The sequence below is a fragment of the Heteronotia binoei genome, chromosome 4 (genome assembly GCF_032191835.1).
Source record: "Heteronotia binoei isolate CCM8104 ecotype False Entrance Well chromosome 4, APGP_CSIRO_Hbin_v1, whole genome shotgun sequence".
Classification (NCBI taxonomy): Eukaryota; Metazoa; Chordata; class Lepidosauria; order Squamata; family Gekkonidae; genus Heteronotia; species Heteronotia binoei.
The window spans coordinates 181,788,592-181,802,994 of record NC_083226.1 but is presented as its reverse complement, the minus strand read 5'-3'; the positions used below and the strand labels follow the sequence as shown (position 1 = coordinate 181,802,994).

Below are 14,403 nucleotides of genomic sequence, written 5' to 3'. Positions count from 1 at the left end.
CAGCCCCATTCATGGCTCTCCAGGGTCTCAAGCTGAGGTTTTTCACACCTTTTTGCCTGGACCCTTTTTAGTGGGAGATGCCGGGGATTGAACCTGGGACCTTATAATAATAATAATAAATTTTTATTTGTACCCCGCCCTCCCCTGCCGAAGCAGGCTCAGGGCGGCTAACAATACGATGACCAATGGTGCACCAAACAATAAAACAGTTACATTTGGAACATTAAATTAAACATTAATTAACCTTAAAAACCTGTTAAAACAATTAACTAAAACATATTATAACACTATCCTTGACGCTCTTCTAGTTAGTACTGATGGCGGATTTTCTTCGTTGTCGGTATAATTCAGTTATTCATAAAAGCTAATTTAAAAAGGGTGGTCTTGCAGGCCCTGCGGAACTGATCAAGGTTCCTCTGGGAGTTGGTTCCAGAGATGTGGGGCTGCGGCCGAAAAGGCCCGAGAGCGAGTATTCTGTAGTTTAATTTGTCTTGGCCCAGGGGTAGTCAGTCTGTTCTTTCCTACTGACCTCAGTGCTCTCTGGGGTTCATACGGGGAGAGACGGTCCTTCAGGTAGGCTGGTCCTCGGCCATATAGGGCTTTAAAGGTGATAACCAGCACTTTGTACTGGACCCGGTATACAATCGGTAACCAGTGCAGTTCGCGTAGCCCCGGCCGTACATGTTCCCATCTTGGGAGACCAAGCAACAGCCTGGCCGCCGCGTTCTGCACTAGCTGTAACTTCCGGGTCCGGCACCAAGCAGATGCTCTACCACTGAGCCACAGCCCCATTCATGGCTCTCCAGGGTCTCAAGCTGAGGTTTTTCACACCTTTTTGCCTGGACCCTTTTTAGTGGGAGATGCCGGGGATTGAACCTGGGACCTTCTGCTAACCAAGCAGATGCTCTACCACTGAGCCACAGCCCCATTCATGGCTCTCCAGGGTCTCAAGCTGAGGTTCTTCACGCCTACTTGCCTGGACCCTTTTTAGTTGGAGATGCCAGGGATTGAACCTGGGACCTTCTGCTTACCAAGCACATGCTCTACCACTGAGCCACTGTTCCTCCCCTAAACATGGATGTTGAAATGGGTGACACTCCACTGGAATTAATCTTCTTAATGGGACACAAACTGCGGAGGATGTATTTTGGGGGCTCTCTGTTCCAATGATGATCTTTTAAACAGATGTCACAATAATTCTATAGCAGGGGTGGCCAACGGTAGTTCTCCAGATGTTTTTTTGCCTACAACTCCCATCAGCCCCAGCCAGCATGGCCAATGGCTGGGGCTGATGGGAGTTGTAGGCAAAAAAAACATCTGGAGAACTACCATTGGCCACCCCTGTTATATAGCATTAAATGGCTCTGGTAGTTGCGGTAGAAGACCTGGATTCGAGTCCAGGAGCAACTTAGACACCAGCATGATTTTGGAGGTACAGGTTTTTGAGAGTCAAAGCTTACCACAGTATCTGACAAAGAGAGCTTGGACTCTTGGAAGTTCATACCCCCCAAATCTTTTTTGTCTCTAAGGCAACAGATGTTCAGAGGTGTTTTGCCGTTGCCTGTCTCTGTAGCAAACCTGGAGAGCCAGTTTGGTGTAGCGGTTAAGTGCACAGACTCTTATCTGGAAGAATCGGGTTTGATGCCTCCACTCCTGCACACGCAGCTGCTGGAGTGACCTTAAGTCAGTCACGAGTTCTCATAGCTGTTCCTCTCAAGAGCACTTCCTGTCAGAACTCTCGTCTTCACCTACCTCGCTGGCAGTGTTCCCTCGGAGCTGAGTTAGTGTGAGCCAGCTCAGTTTTTTAGCCCCCAGTTTTCACATTTTTTGTGTTAGCTCAGGAAAAAGGGCCCCAGGGCAAACTATTATACGCAGGAGCTCGCAACTTTAATGCCAGTAGATCACAAAAGAAGAATTTTGGCTCACAAGACTCCACAGCTTAGAGCAAAGTTGGCCAAACTTGCTTAATGCAAGAGCCACATAGAATAAACGTCAAACGTTTGAGATCCTCAAGACATAAACGTCAGATGCTTCAGAGCAGGAAGGAAATGGGGGCGAAGTGGAAAGAACGCAACTTTAAATGCATTCTCTAAGCCAGGGGTGATCAGCGGGAGCTCTCCAGATTTTTTTTTTTTTCCTACAACTCCCATCAGCCCCAGCCAGCATGGCCAATGGCTGGGGCTGATGGGAGTTGTAGGCAAAAAAACATCTAGAGAGCTACCGTTTGCCACCCCTGCTCTAAGCCACTGGCTTTCTTGGCCTTGGAGAAATGATTTAAAGAGACAAATGTATTCTCCAAGCCAGCTGAAGAGATGGTGGGGGCTTCAAGAGCCACACAATGTGTGTGAGAGAACCACATGTGGCTGCCAAACCACAGTTTGGCCACCCCTGGCTTAGAGGGAGTATTGCTCACAGGCAGTGACCAGAACCATACAATCATAATAATAATAATAATAAATTTTATTTGTATCCCACCCTCCCCACCTAGGCAGGCTCAGGGCGGCTAACAACATAAGAGTTGGAAGGGATCTCCGGGGTCATCTAATCCAACCCCCTGCACAATGGAGAGCCAGTTTGGTGTAGCGGTTAAGTGTGCGGACTCTTATCTGGGAGAACCGGGTTGGATTCCCCACTCCTCCACCTGCACCTGCTGGAATGGCCTTGGGTCAGCCATAGCTCTGGCAGAGGTTGTCCTTGAAAGGGCAGCTGCTGTGAGAGCCCTCTCCAGCCCCACCCACCTCACAGGGTGTCTGTTGTGGGGGAGGAAGGGAAAGGAGATTGTGAGCCACTCTGAGACTCTTCGGAGTGGAGGGCGGGATATAAATCCAATATCTTCATCTTCTTCTTCTACAATGCAGGAAACTCACAAATACCTACCCCAAATTCACAGGATCCTCATTGCTGTCAGATGGCCATCTACCTTCTGCTTAAAAATCTCCAAGGAAGGAGAGCCCACCACCTCCCAAGGAGGAAGCCTGTTCCACTGAGGAACAGCTCTAACGGTCAGGAAGTTCTTCCTAGTGTTGAGCTAGAAACTCTTTTGATTTAATTTCAACCGGTTGGTTCTGGTCCTGCCTTCCGGGGCCACAGAAAACAATCCCACACCATCCTTTATAGGACAGCCCTTCATGTACTTGAAGATGGTGATCCTCTCTCCTCTCAGCCGCCTCCTCTCCAGGCTAAACATCCCCAGCTCCTTCAACCTTTCTTCATAGGACTTGGTCTCCAGACCCTTCACCGTTGCCTCTAAGCTGAGTTACTGCGAGCTAGCCCACAGTCTTTTTAGTCTCCAGCTCACACATTTTTGCTTTAGCTCAGGAAAAATGGCCCCAGAGCAAGCTAATTTATCTAGTAGCTCACAACTTTAATGCCAGTAGTGCACAAAGTAGAATTTTTTTGCTCACAAGACTCCGCAGCGTAGAGGGAGCGCTGCTCTCAGGGTGTCTATTGTGGGGAGGGAAAGGAGATTGTAAGCCAATCTGTGACTCCTTCAGGTAGTGAAAGGCGGGGTGTAAATCCAGTCTCCTCCTTCTCCTCCTCTTCTTCCACCCATCCAAGTGCCAACCAGAACCTGCTTAGCTTCCTAGATGTTACGAGATTGGGCTAGCCTGGGCCATCCAAGTTTAGCCTGGCAGCTAATAATGGTTGGTTGGTGGACTTGACCAACTCCCTTTCCGATTCAGCAAATAAATGCTGTACACTTTATATCTGTGCATATTCTCAGGGGTGTCAAACATGCGGTCCGGGGGCTGAATCAGGCCCCTGAGCAACTGGCTGTCATCTGCTTCCTTCTCCCTCTCTCTTGCTTTCTTCTGCATCTCAGCTTGCTTTGCCAAGCTTGCTCAATCGCACAGGAACTACAGAGCAAAACCTCAATATTCTCCATTGGCTGAGGCTCCTCCCCCCTCCTGGTTCCCTGGGGAAGGAAGGAAAGAGCCAGAGCTTCCTTTGCCCAGTTCCCTGGATCCCATGAGAGATACAAAGAGAGCACCTTTAAGACCAACAAGTTGTAATGTTTTAAGCATGTTTTCGGTTTAAGGTTTTCTTTAAAAAAAAGCCTTGTGTTTTGGGTCCTTTATAAAGTTTATATAGCTCTGCTACCTAATTTTAACTAGGCACACACACGGCCTGGCCCGACAAGGTCCCATTTATGTCAGATCTGGCCCTCATAACAAATGAGTTTGACACCCCTGTTCTAAAGTGTCCTGGCCCCACTGATGGACCTCCTGGTTGTGCCTGGTTTTTTGGCCACTGTATGACACAGAGTGTTGGACTGGATGGGCCATTGGCCTGATCCAACATGGCTTCTCTTACGTCCTTATGTCTGGGGCAATGATGCTCTGTATTCTTGGTGCTTGGGGGGCACAGTGTCCTGGCCCCACTGATGTCCTGGCCCCACTGATGGACCTCCTGATGGCACCTGTTTGTTTGTTTTTTGCCAGTGTGTGGCACACAGTGTTGGACTGGATGGGCCATTGGTTGATCCAACATGACTTCTCTTATGTGACACAGAGTGTTGGACTGGATGGGCCATTGGCCTGATCCAACAGGACTTCTCTTATGTTCTTCTGTGACACAGAGTGTTGGACTGAATAGGCCATTGGCCTTATCAAACAGGGCTTCTCTTATGTTCTTATGTGACACAGAGTGTTGGACTGGATGGGCCATTGGCCTGATCCAACAGGACTTCTCTTATGTTCTTCTGTGACACAGAGTGTTGGACTGAATAGGCCATTGGCCTTATCAAACAGGGCTTCTCTTATGTGACACAGAGTGTTGGACTGGATGGGCCATTGGCCTGATCCAACAGGACTTCTCTTATGTTCTTCTGTGACACAGAGTGTTGGACTGAATAGGCCATTGGCCTTATCAAACAGGGCTTCTCTTATGTTCTTCTGTGACACAGTGTTGGACTGGATGGGCCATTGGCTTGATCCAACATGGCTTCTCTTATGTTCTTATGTGACACAGAGTGTTGGACTGGATGGGCCATTGGCCTGATCCAACATGGCTTCTCTTATGTGACACAGAGTGTTGGACTGAATGGGCCACTGGCCTGATCCAACATGGCTTCCCTTATGTTCTTATGTATGGGGCTGTGATGCTCCGTATTCTGGGTGTTTGGGATGGGGGGGCACAGTGGGAGGGCTTCTAGGGTCCTGGCCCCACTGGGGGACCTCCTGATGACCCCTGGGGGTTTTCTGGCCACTGTGTGACACAGAGTGTTGGACTGGATGGGCCATTGGCCTGATCTAACATGATGATGATGATGATATTGGATTTATATCTCGCCCTCCACTTTGAATCTCAAAGTCTCAGAGCGGCTCACAATCTCCTATGTCTTCTCCCTCCACAACAGACACCCTGTGAGGTGGGTGGGGCTGAGAGGGCTCTCAGACATAGCTTCTCTTATGTCTAGGGCAATGGTGCTCTGTCTTCTTGGTGCTTGGAGGGACAAAAATGGGAGGACTTCTAGTGTCCTGGCCCCACTGATGGACCTCCTGATGGCACCTGGTTTTTGGCCACTATGTGACACAGAGTGTTGGACTGGATGGGCCATTGGCCTGATCCAGCATTTCTTCTCTTATGTTTTTATGTTCTTATCTGTGCCTGTTCCAAAGTGTCCTGAATATGTGGTATTTGTAGACGAGTCTACAATCTGCTGGATGCATAGCTAACAGCTGTCCTCTCCCTTTCCTCTGCCACAGCGTGAATCATGGAGAACTACCAGAAGTCCAAGACGGTGGAGAAGCCCTCCCCTCCCCCTTTCGGCAACCTGCCCCCAGACATCATCGAGATGAAAGTGAAGGACGGCAGCAAGATCCGGAACTTGATGGGCTATGCTATCGGCAAAATGGAGCTGGATTCGGTGAGGCAGCTGCTCTTCAGCGGAGCTGGCAAAGCCATCAGCAAGACCATCACCTGCGTGGAGATCATGAAGCGGCGGCTGAAGAGCCTCCACCAGGTCACCAAGGTCTTCTTCCGGCAAACAGAGGAGATCTGGGAGCCCATCGTGCCCGAGGTGGGCCTTGATCCTTTGACCGTCAAGCGCAACGTCCCTGCCATTTGCATCTTGCTGAGCAAAGATCCCCTGGACACCCAGGAGCTGGGATATCAGGCGCCCGGGTCTTTTGAGGCCTTCTGGATGGAAACGCTGAAATCGGACTCCCAGGGCCAGGCGAAGAGGAAGCAGGGGGGGAGCAGAGGGGCGGGCCGAGCCGGGAAGCAGCTTCGCTCTGTCGGGTGGGAGGCAGCTTCCAAAAGGCCCTGACAGCCGGGTCAGAGCCGAAGGGATGTGACTTATGGTGGGAAGGCTCAAGGAGAAACACAGTTAAGGCCAAGGGGAGTCATGTCAGTCCGAATGTGGGAGGCGTTTCCAGGTCAGCCTACCGAAGCTTTGAGTCTTGTCACGTGGCTTTTCTGGGTTGAAGAGGCCTCGGACTGGAAAGACGCCTGAGATTTTACGTCTGGTCTGTTGTGGACCGGTGTGCTTGAATGTCGGTCAACGAACGCAACGAATCCTCGTTAGAGGGCAAGACGAGAGGTTGGATCTTCTGTATCCTTTCTCCTAATGGCTGCGGAAGGAATCTGCCGTGGTGCGCAATTTGTGGGGCAGATCCGCAAGATCCGACTGAATAGAAGTAGAGAAGTACAGATTTCTGTTCTCCTGTCTTCCGTTGTTAAGAGGGTTGCTCCTAAGACGATGGATTTGTCTCGACGGAGTGAGGGTCTCGCGCTTTGCTGTGTCTAAATTCCGTTAATACGAAGAAGCTCGAGGCAGAATTGTGACCAGACTCTGTCAGCGGACTGAGGACTTCTGAGATCTCTTGCTTTTGACTAAGAAGCCGCAACTTTTTCGAAAAGTTTGACAGAAAGGATCTTCGAGGAGTGGAGTGTGGAAATGCAAGGTGGCTGACGGGGCAGGCTTCCTGTTGCCCAAATGGCTGTGCTGCTGTGTGTGTTTGTGAAGGGAGAACCTCGGAGTTTAAGAACAGGCTTGGAATGCTGACGTGTTGTTAACCTTGTAGGTCCTATATATTTTGGTTAATAAAGCCATTTTTTCCCCCTGTTCCTAACGGCAAGTCCACAAAAGTTAGTCACCCACAAGTTGTTATCCACAAATCCCCCGGAAGTCTTCAGTCCCAAAATGTATAATACCCACCCGCTCAAGCTGGGACAGTCCTGCAGAGACAACTCTGCATATGGGGAGGGACAGTGGCTCAGTGGTAGAGCATCTGCTTGGTAAGCAGAAGGTCCCAGGTTCAATCCCCGGCATCTCCAACTAAAAAGGGTCCAGGCAAGTAGGTGTGAATAACCTCAGCTTGAGACCCTGGAGAGCCATGAATGGGGCTGTGGCTCAGTGACAGAGCATCTGCTTGGTAAGCAGAAGGTCTCAGGTTCAATGCCTGGCATCTCCAACTAAAAAGGGTCCAGGCAAATAGGTGTGAAAAACCTCAGCTTGAGACCCTGGAGAGCCACTTCCAGTCTGAGTAGACAAGACTGACTTCGATGGACCAAGGGTCTCATTCTTTATAAGACAGATTCATATGTCCATATATGTTGGGGAGGGACGGTGGCTCAGTGGTAGAGCATCTGCTTGGTAAGCAGAAGGTCCCAGGTTCAATCCCCGGCATCTCCAGCTAAAAAGGGTCCAGGCAAGTATGCATGAAAAACCTCAGCTGGAGGCCCATGAAGTGGGGCTGTGGCTCAGTGGCAGAGCATCTGCTTGGTAAGCAGAAGGTCCCAGGTTCAATCCCTGGCATCTCCCAAAAAGGGTCCAGGCAAATAGGCGTGGAAAACCTCAGCTTGAGTTCCTGGAGAGCCACTGCCAGTCCGAGAAGACAATACTGACTTAGATGGACCAAGGGTCTGATTCAGTATAAGACAGCTTCATATGTCCATATGTCCCCCTCTGGATCATGGACTCCATTTTTTAATTGCTGCCACTCAGAAGACGTTTTCCCCAAAGTTCCATCCGTCAGAGATCTCCCTGGCGCTCTCAGGTGCTCACTGTCTGCTGTGTCCTGGTGTGCCCCAAAACGAGATTAACTGTCTAAAAAGCGTCAGGGGTGGGTGGGTTTGCGGTATATAATCCTGATGCTTGCAGGAACTGTTTGTACGGAGACCCTTCCCTCGCCCTCGGTAGCCGCTGTGCCTCCTGCATAATGTGAGAAACAACACAGGAGAAGAGAGCTTTTGAAACTTGAGAGGTGGCTGATGCGGAGTGGGGGCTTGATTATGGGAAAGAGGTGAGGAAACAGCTGTGAGGAGCTGTGACTCAGTGGTCAGAGCAGCTGCTTGCATGCTAAAGGTCCCAGGTTTGATCCCCGGCATCTCCAGTTGAAACGACCAGGCAGGAGGTGAAGGGAAAGACCACAGCCTGAGACCCTGGAGAGCGGCTGCCAGTCTGAGTAGACAACGCTGGCTTTGATTCTCTTCAACACACCATGACCAAGACTTGCCAATACATCCCGAGGAATGATCAGTGCTCTTTTTAAAACTTCCGAAAAGCGTTTCATGTCATCCACACTGACAGGGTTCTGGTTAACTCAAAAGCTCACACGGTGTGATGTGTTCTTTGGCTTGTCCTCTAAAAGGGCAAAGAGGAGATCACGTTCTGAATTTCGGGTGGGGATTTCTGCTGAGGGGGGAGACAGCCCTGAATGACCAATTCAGGTGAATCATAGAATTACAGAGTTGGAAGGTACCCCCCAAGGTCATCTAGTCCAACCCCCTGCACAATGCAGGAAATTCACAAATACCTCCCCCTAAATTCACAGGATCTGCATTGCTGTCAGATGGTCATCCAGCCTCTGTTTCAAAACTTCCAAGGAGAAAGAACTCCTGAGGAAGCCTGTTCCACTGAGGAATCGCTCTGTCAGGAAGTTCTTCCTAATGTTTATCGAAAAACTCTTTTGATTTAATTTCAACCCATTGGTTCTGGTCCTACCTTCTGGGGCTACAGAAAACAATTCCACCCCATCCTCTATAGGACAGCCCTTCAAGGACTTGAAGATGGTGATCCTATCACCTCTCAGCCGCCTCCTCTCCAGGCTAAACATCTTCAGCTCCTTCAACCTTTCTTCATAGGGATTGGTCTCCAAACCCGTCACCATCTTTGTCATCCTCCTCTGGAACCATTCCAGCTTATCTATATCCTCCTTAAAAGGTGGTGCCCAAAACTGAACACAGTACTCTAGGTGAGGCCCAGAGCAGAGCAAAGCGATATCACTTCATGTGATCTGGACACTATACTTCTGTTGATACAGCCCAAAACTGCATTTGCCTTTCTAGCCACCGCATCACACTGTTGACTCATGTTCAGTTATGGTCCACCAAGACCCCTGGATCCTTTTCGCACAGACTACTGCCACGGCGAGACGACCCTATGCTATTATTATGCATTTGATTTTTCCTGCCAAAATGCATTTCTCCCTGTTAAAATTCATTTTATTTGTTTTAGCCCAGTTTACCAGCCTGTCAGGGTCATCCTGTATCCTGTCTCTGTCTTCTACTGTATCTGCAACCCCTCCCAATTTAGTATCATCTGCAAATTTAATAAGCATTCCCTCTATTCCTTCGTCCAAATCATTTAGAAAGATATCGAACAAGACGGGTCCCAACTTGATGATGATGATGATGATGATGATGGTGATATTGGATTTATATCCCGCCCTCCACTCCGAAGAGTCTCAGAGCGGCTCACAATCTCCTTTACCTTCCTCCCCCACAACAGACACCCTGTGAGGTAGATGAAGATATTGGATTTATATCCCGCCCTCCACTCCGAAGAGTCTCAGAGCGGCTCACAATCTCCTTTCCCTTCCTCCCCCACAACAGACATCCTGTGAGGTAGATGAAGATATTGGATTTATATCCCGCCCTCCACTCCGAAGAGTCTCAGAGCGGCTCTCAATCTCCCTTCCCTTCCTCCCCCACAACAGACACCCTGTGAGGTAGATGAAGATATTGGATTTATATCCCGCCCTCCACTCCAAAGAGTCTCAGAGCGGCTCTCAATCTCCCTTCCCTTCCTCCCCCACAACAGACACCCTGTGAGGTAGATGAAGATATTGGATTTATATCCCGCCCTCCACTCCGAAGAGTCTCAGAGCGGCTCACAATCTCCCTTCCCTTCCTCCCCCACAACAGACACCCTGTGAGGTAGATGAAGATATTGGATTTATATCCCGCCCTCCACTCCAAAGAGTCTCAGAGCGGCTCACAATCTCCCTTCCCTTCCTCCCCCACAACAGACACCCTGTGAGGTAGATGAAGATATTGGATTTATATCCCGCCCTCCACTCCGAAGAGTCTCAGAGCGGCTCTCAATCTCCCTTCCCTTCCTCCCCCACAACAGACACCCTGTGAGGTAGATGCAGATATTGGATTTATATCCCGCCCTCCACTCCGAAGAGTCTCAGAGCGGCTCTCAATCTCCCTTCCCTTCCTCCCCCACAACAGACACCCTGTGAGGTAGATGCAGATATTGGATTTATATCCCGCCCTCCACTCCAAAGAGTCTCAGAGCGGCTCACAATCGCCTTTCCCTTCCTCCCCCACAACAGACACCCTGTGAGGTGGGTGGGGCTGAGAGGGCTCTCACAGCAGCTGCCCTTTCAAGGACAACCTCTGCCAGAGCTATGGCTGACCCAAGGCCATTCCAGCAGGTGCAAGTGGAGGAGTGGGGAATCAAACCCGGTTCTCCCAGATAAGAGTCCGCACACTTAACCACTACACCAAACTGGCTCTTAACCACTACACCAAACTTGACAGATCTTTGAGGTGAGTAGCCGCGTTGGTCTGAAGCAACAGAACAAAATTTGATTCCAGTGGCACCTTTGAGACCAACAAAATTTAATTCAGGCTATAAGTTTCCAAATGCATGCACACTTCTTCAGAAAAAGGTTTTGAGTCCAGCGACACCATTAAAGCCGACAAAGTTTAGTTCTGGATATAAGCGTTTGTGTACATGCCTGAATAGCGTTGCCAATCTCCAGTCGGGGACAAGGGATCCCCCAGTTTGGACACCCTCCTTCCGTTTCAGGGTTAGCAGAAAGCTGGGGGGGGGGGGGTTGGAGGAATGTCTGTTGGTTATTCAATTATACCCTATAGAGATTGATTCCCTAATGGATAATCAATCTGTGGGTATTTGGAGTTCCAGAGGGGCTGTTTTTTGAGGTAGAGGCCCCAAATTTGCAGCATAGCATCCGGTGCCTCTTCTAAAACCACCTGCCAAGTTTCAAAAAGATCGGACCAAGGGGTCCAATTCTACGGGCCCTAAAAGAAGGTGTCCCTATTCTCCATTATTTCCTATGGAAGGAAGGCATTTAAAAGGAGCGCGGTCCCTTTAAATGTGATGGCCAGAACTCCTTTTGGGGGTCAATCGTGCTTGTTACACCTTTGCTCCTAGCTCCACCCCCTCCAAAGTCTCCTGGCTCCACCCCCAAAGTCCCCAGCTATTTCTTGAGTCAGACTTGGCAACGCTATGCCCGAAACTTTGTTCTGAGCGACCAAGTCAGCCTGCTGCATTCCGCCAGCAGAGGGCGCTCCACACTCTCAATGGATACCCACAGAATGGAGCCCTGGCTCATTTCTGCTGCAGCTAATTTATGGCTTTAATAAAGCAATCTTTTGACAGCATCCCTGGATGCTGTGCCTTCCTTGAGCCTTGGAAAGGCGTCGAAGACATTTCCCCGCTGTGTCAAAGGCCCTTGAGGTGTCGGGCACTGCCACAAATCACTGCCACGATGGGCCACGTGAGAAGTGGGATGTTATCTGCGGGCTGCAGGGAGAGGCAAGGCCAAGTCTGGAACAGATCTGCCCTCTGGGATGCCCGATACCTGCTCTGTGCTTCCCCAAAAGTTGTTCAGTCTCTGCAGGGGCTGCCCTGAAACTCAAGAATGGAAGTGGAGAGCCAGTTTGGTGTAGTGGTTAAGTGTGCGGACTCTTGTCTGAGAGAACCGGGTTTGATTCCCCACTCCTCCACTTGCACCTGCTAGCATGGCCTTGGGTCAGCCATAGCTCTGGCAGAGGTTGTCCTTGAAAGGGCAGCTGCTGGGAGAGCCCTCTCCAGCCCCACCCACCTCACAGGGTGTCTGTTGTGGGGGAGGAAGGGAAAGGAGATTGTGAGCCGCTCTGAGACTCTTCGGAGTGGAGGGCGGGATATAAGTCCAATATCTTCTTCTTCTTCTACCTGTGATAAACCAGGCCCTGACCTGTGATAAACCAGCTTGTTGGATCTCGGAAGCGAAGTGAGGTTGGCTCTGGTTAGTACTTGGATGGGAGACTTCTAAGGAATACCAGGGCCGGAGGCATGGGCAGGCTTTGTTCAGCCACCTCTCTGAATATCCTCCAAGCCCCCAGTAGGGGTCAGTCACCAGAGGTCACCATGACTTTCAGGTGCTCTCTATCCCAGGTTGGTGTAGTGGTTAAGTGCGTGGACTCTTATCTGGGAGAACTGGGTTTGATTCCCCACTCCTCCACTGGCAGCTGCTGGAATGGCCTTGGGTCAGCCATAACTCTCACAGAGCTGTCCTTGAAAGGGCAGCTTCTGGGAGAGCTCTCTCAGCCCCACCTATCGCACAAGGTATCTGTTGTGGGCGAGGAGGAGTAAAGGAGATTGTGACTGCTCTGAGACTCTGAGATATAAATCCAATATCATCCTCCTCCTCCTTTTGCTTCTGGGGAGGCTGAACTTTTGAGTCAAATTCACCCTCTGGGGATAGTAGAGAAGCATTTGAGAATGGCTGCTTGTTTTGTAGAACCAGTTTGCCTCAAGCAGAAGAAGGATTGGATCAGGGATGGCCAAACATGCTTAACATTAAGAGTCACACAGAATAAAAGTCAGAGGTTTGAGAGCTGCAAGACTTGAACTTCAGAAGGCATTATTAAGCTGAGCTTTGCCACAGACTGAGCACATTGCAGAGAGCTCTGGAATAGAGCAGAGTAGTGCTACAAGCGTGAGGTTTGTGGCTTAGCAGCTGGGGGAGTTGCTGAAAATTTCCGAGTTCATGTGAAGGGCTGAAGGTGAAGGTGATTGTTGCTGGTTGATTAGGAGTGGCTGTGTTCCCCACCCTCTTTGCATTATTAAGCTGAGCCTTGCCAGAGAGCTAAAGGGCTCTTGGCCTGTGGCTCTTAGCCTGGGGGCTGTGTAAGGACCAGGAATCCGGATCCCTATTTTCCTTGTATTCCCAATAAGGTAAGTAGACTCTCCAGGCGGGGAGCCACATAAACAGGTTTTAAAAGGGGACTGTATATTTTTAAAAAGCTATCATGAAGGTAGAATGCCAGCAGGGGGGTGGGGGCTTTCCAGTGTTTTGCATTGAGTGTCACATGTATGACTATCTGCCCACAGGACAGAAGTCTTGGGTGCGTGCTCGATGCAAGGAGCTCCTGGTCCTCAGGGAACGAGTTCGTACCCTTGAGGCTGAGGTGACTGCCCTGGAGAAGCAGAGACAGTCAGTTAGGCACTCCGAGAAGACTCTCGGGGACGTGTTAGATGAGCCCCGCTCTGAACGTGGCAGCCCCGTTGCTGCCAGGGAGCATGAGGGTCGAGAGGGAACAGGGCACCGGCTTCCGGAGTTGGAAAGATGGGGAACTGACGCATCTCCCTTTCATGGAGTGAACCAACGCCTTTGTTCTGGACATAAAAGGTGTTTTTCTCACCTGCTGTCTACCCTCCCAGTTATGGGAAGAGTCCAAGACATGCTTGCAAGATTTTGAGGAGTTTAACTTTGGCTGGCGAGGAGTCCCGCTGGGGCTCCTTTTCGGCTTTGAAGAATCTCCCGTGAAAAATCGCATAACAACGTCTACAAAGGCTTTTTGGAGTCATTAAGTTGACATAAGTTCACCCAACCCCAACTTTCTATGGACTATAGACTACTGAAGATTGGAACGATCGGTGTAAGGAAGTTTTGGACACTTGATAAGGTACAATTTTTATTTTTCATTCCGGGTCTAAAAGAACATTTTTAAACTAAAGAAACAAAGATTTGGAACTATTTGCAAAGAAGTAAAGCTGTGTTACAGAGGCTGGGGGTGAAATCATGGCTTTGGGACTTTAATAGGTGCTGTAAAACTCCTAAAAACAAGATTTGTTCACCTTTGTGGCTTCTGCAAAAAAATCCCCCGTCATAACAAAGCCTCGGCTTGCAATTGGAAAACAGGAAGTGACGATTGAAATATGTCGAGAGTGGAAACCATTGAGAACAGGACTTCATTTCCAGAGAGTAAGGAAACAGCGCTGGGAGAAGAGGGACAGATCCTAGACCTCCAGGCCTACTCTTTTCAATAAAATTTTACAAAGTTCTTATAAATATATTAGTTCCAATGCTCCAAAAATTGATGAATAATATCCGTTCGGATGGGCAAGTGCCAAATACTTTGAAAGAAGCAGTTATT

The 14,403-nt window shown here is 49.6% G+C and overlaps 1 protein-coding gene across 1 annotated transcript; it reads left to right on the top strand.

Moving 5' to 3' along the window:
• The first annotated feature begins 5,662 nt into the window (after nt 1-5,662).
• RPP25L (ribonuclease P/MRP subunit p25 like) lies at nt 5,663-7,069 on the top strand. The gene has a single exon (XM_060236254.1). The coding sequence runs from the start codon at nt 5,717-5,719 to the stop codon at nt 6,269-6,271; it is 555 nt and encodes a 184-aa protein (XP_060092237.1). The 5' UTR covers nt 5,663-5,716; the 3' UTR covers nt 6,272-7,069.
• Nucleotides 7,070-14,403: the final 7,334 nt, after the last annotated feature.

What these genes read in the sequence shown, in the direction of transcription:
- RPP25L (XM_060236254.1), top strand. Translation starts at nt 5,717, where the DNA reads ATGGAGAACTACCAGAAGTCCAAGACGGTGGAGAAGCCCTCCCCTCCC.